Source organism: Pundamilia nyererei, unplaced genomic scaffold (genome assembly GCF_000239375.1).
Source record: "Pundamilia nyererei isolate P.nyererei 1_Seehausen unplaced genomic scaffold, PunNye1.0 scaffold00083, whole genome shotgun sequence".
Taxonomy (NCBI): domain Eukaryota; kingdom Metazoa; phylum Chordata; class Actinopteri; order Cichliformes; family Cichlidae; genus Pundamilia; species Pundamilia nyererei.
Window position 1 is genome coordinate 1391351 of NW_005187484.1, and position 4134 is coordinate 1395484.

Sequence of the window (4134 nt, forward strand, 5' to 3'; positions counted from 1 at the left end):
AAACTTGACATTAAAACATGTCAATCAAACAAATTGTGGGAAAACTGATTATTTTGTACTGTTCAATAGTTTGGAACATTCCTGCAAAGAAATCTGCTCTACTAAAAAGAAGCTTTTACTGACCATCAGTCATAACGTTAGTTCAGGCAGGCTCAGCCACAATCATTGACAGTGAGCTAACCTCATTGCCTGTGCCAGTTGATACTCTTCTAAACATCCAAATGGCAACTATTACATTGGGAAAGGCGTTAAAACCGATTTAGCCAACCCACAGGTGCAGCAATCCTGCAAGCCACTTTGTAACCCACCTTCACCCTGTCAGCCACAGCAGGAAATTAAGCATAATTTCCTGGTCATATGTTCTGTGCTGTGGTTTATGTGCTGCTCCTCCCACCTTAGTCTCTCCATGCATGCATGAGTGGAGAGCTCCCAGAATAGAGCCATGTCAGCAAAAATATATTTTACTGTACATATATCACAATCTTAATTGTTCTGCTATCATTGATATTCTACAGTCAACAGTAAAGAGCAGATCCTTCAGGCTGCCCCATGCCACTACAGTCCCAAACTTTTGATTTTCGTTCTTGTCCAAGATCCTGGAGAGACTAGTTCTCTCCCAGCTCCAGACGTACTTGGACACGAACAATATTGCTGAGAAATTTCAATCTGCTTTTAAGCCATTGCATAGTACTGAAACGGCGCTGGTTAGAGTTCTTAATGATATTCTTGTAATTACTGATACTGGACGCCCTATGGTCCTAGTTTTATTGGACCTCTCTTCGGCTTTTGATATGGTGGACCATAACATCCTATTATTAACACTTGAGCACACTGTGGGTACTAGAGGCACTGCCCTTGACTGGTTTAAATCATACCTCGCTGACAGGTCCTTTTCGGTTAACTTGGGCACCTTCTCCTCTTCCTCTGCACCGGTCTGTTGCGGTGTACCTCAAGGATCAGTTTTAGGCCCTATTCTTTTCTCATTGTATTTGCTCCCTCTAGGCGCAATCTTTCAAAAATACAATATCGCCTTCCACTGTTACGCCGATGACATACAGATCTATTTTGAACTTACTGACGGCCTTGCTGTGTCCCTGCACTACTTTCAAGAATGCGTGCAGGAGGTCAAAGAATGGTTCCTGAGTAATTCCCTCGTTTTAAACGATAAGAAGACTGATTGTGGTGTTCAACAGTAAAATCCCTCGTGTCCAACTTTGTGCTGCCCTGGGTCCTTTTGCTAGCTCTTCCTGTGACTATGTAAGTAACTTGGGTGTACTGCTGGATAGCTCGCTCAAACTCGATAAGCAAGTGTCTGCTGTAGTAAGATCTAGCTTCCACCAACTGCGCCTTATCTCTATTAGTCAAATAGGTCACAATCCATGACCTATTAGTCAAAAAGTCTAGGATCCAACTGATCAGACTATGGTCAAGCTTAAAACGATTATAAAGCCTATCGGCAAGTTAGGAGGGCTGAATTGTGTTGAATGCAAATGAGAAGTCAACAAATAATAATCTTGCATGAGTGTTAGGGTCCTCAAGATGCTTATACAAGAAATGCAGGAGTGTGACAACAGCATCCTCCATGCCTCTTCCTGCATTATAGGCGAACTGGAAGGGGTCAAGGTGATGTTCAGCTGACATTGAAATCTCTTTCTTAAGTATCTTCTCAAAGGTCTTCATCACTAAAGAAGTCAGAGTCACAGGTCTAAAATTATTCAGTACCTTAGGGGAACTGCCCTTAGCAGCTGGAACAATGACAGCATGTTTCCAAATCTTAGATTCTGTCTGTAACTCTAAAGAAAGAGAAAAAATGTGATAAAAAAAAAAATCACACTCAACTGATCAGCACAAGTTTTCAGTACCTGTCCACAGATGTTGTCAGGTCCATGACTCTTACTCTTAGTGTGTCTAAAGAGATTAGCTACACCCCTCTCATCAATACAAAATGATGTGAGAATGGCAGTCCTTTCTCTTAGTGTACTCGTTTGCATAGAACGATCAAGATTCTCAAAACGAAGATTAAATACTAACTATCTGCCAAATGTTTGTTGGAGGTAAACCCATCTAAGCAAATGTTACAGCTACCCTTCGTTTGTAGCCCTGCCAAGCTCTCTTAAGGTTATTACTACTGAGTTCTGCCTCAATCTTATTTTTGTACCTCATCTTAGGCTTCTTTATTACAACCTTCACCTCCTTCCTCAATATCCTCACAGGGGAAACGTCAACCTCATTAAAAGCAATTTTCCTTTTAAGAATCAGATCCTTGATGTCTTTGGAGAGCCACGGTTTGTTATTGGGAAAAGTCTCTCTCTTAAATTCTCTAGATGGAATCACAGAGTCTTTACAAAAAGGAATGTAGCTACAAACCACATCAGTAAGTTCATCCAAGTCACAAGAGCTCTATTGAAACAAGGACCAGTCAGTGCAATCAAAACACCAGCAAAGGGCAAGAGAACTGTCTTTTGTCCAGACTTTTGACCGCTTCACACAGACCATCTCCCTCTTAATCACAGGTCTATAAGCAGGGAGGAGTTGAACAATGTTGTGATCTGAAGAACCTACTGTCGGTCCAGCCACAGACTTACGGTATATATCCCCTTAATTGGTCCGTAACACAAATCCAGCGTTTTATTATGCCTTGTAGGACAGGTGACATATTGAAATAATTTTTTCAGTGATTTCTTAAGATTACAATAGTTAGAATCACATAAAAAAATAAAGTTAGGAGGATCCAGAGTGTTTGTGAGACTGAACAAAGGGTAGAAAATCCCCATCTTGGAAAAAAACACATGAGAAACAAATCAGGGAAACAATCTGTTCACTCACAAGTTAAAAACAAGGTTAAAAACAAAGTTTAAAAAAAAAAGTGAATTTAAAAAACAACAAAACTCCCCCCACAAAGTTAGAAAACTCAATAAACGCCTGCTGTAGGCCACCACAAAAGCAGCGCCAACACGTACACCAACACCTCAGATATGTCTGAATTTCAAAGTATATGAGGTGGCAAAAGCTCAAGCAGGCAGTTGTTACCATACCATAACTTATTTATACAGCACTTTAAAAACAACACAGTGTCAGTTACCCACTGAGGCCATAGTCAGCAAATAAAAATGGATTTAAAGACCAGCACTGAAGTAGATTGCCTAATGTGAAGAGGACGAGCATTTCAAAGCTTCAGGGCCACAGTAGAGAATGCTCCTCTAAGTTTTAGCCATGATTTAGGGACTGAGAGCAACATCTACTCAGCTGACCGGAGTTAATAAGGAGGGACATAGGGCTTCAGCAGATTGGACAAATATACAGGTGCGAGACCAGTATTTTTAAAAAAAGCTGTAAAATAATTTTAAAATAGATCCTAAATTCAATTGGAAGCCAGTTTAAGGAGGCCAGAACTGGAGTAATATGCTCAAATTTTCTTTTACCATTTAAAAACCGTGCTGCAGCATTTTGCACCAGTTGCAGGCATGGCAAAGTGTCTTGGCCATGCCCTATTAAAAGGGAGTTGCAGTAATCCAATTAAATTAATTACAATTTTAAAAAATTAGAGCCATCTATGGCTTTCTTCCAGTTGTTACAGCAAGTTGCTGTCACTTTTGGTTTTATTATTATGAAAATATTATTATAAGTGCAGTATGTATGTCTAGTTTGAAGAGTGCTGTCAGACAACAACCTTTCTCTTCAAGGCCGCTAGGGACATTTTGTGAGTGTGTGTATGAAAAAGTGCATCTGTGTGCGAGTGCTCCTTGGTGGTATCTGGCACCAAAGCAGTCCCCTCCAGCTGCAATGGACACAGGCCAAATCCACACATACGCACACCCCATGCAGCACATTCATCTCACTACTGTTCAATACACAATTCAGCTGTGCTATTCTCTCTGTCTTACCAGTTTACATTCCTAAATGGAAATCTTGATCATTTATTTTGGATTTTTGTGTTCATATTAAGGGGAAAAAAGAATTTTGCATTGTAAAACATACCCTGATAGAAACGTCCACTGGGGTTTTTGACAGCAGCCTCAGAGACAGACAGCCACACCACTGTGTCGGCGCCCTGCTCTGGGGTCCGCAGGCTGTCCTTCATGGATTGATGAAAGTCTGGCATAGCATTGGCCACTGCTGGGAAACACACACACA

At 40.9% G+C, this 4134-nt stretch overlaps 1 protein-coding gene across 2 annotated transcripts in view; it reads right to left on the reverse strand.

Annotated features, from left to right (window-relative positions):
* The window catches only part of dhrs12la (dehydrogenase/reductase 12-like a), a 16122-nt gene that overhangs the window by 3411 nt on the left and 8577 nt on the right, over window positions 1-4134 (reverse strand). The window contains exon 9 of one of the 2 annotated variants that reach the window (XM_005738344.1): window positions 3979-4113. In XM_005738344.1, the coding sequence (XP_005738401.1) occupies window positions 3979-4113 (135 nt within the window). Of the gene's footprint in view, window positions 1-3978; window positions 4117-4134 lie in introns of both variants that reach the window. The other variant, XM_005738343.1, reaches the window with a different exon arrangement.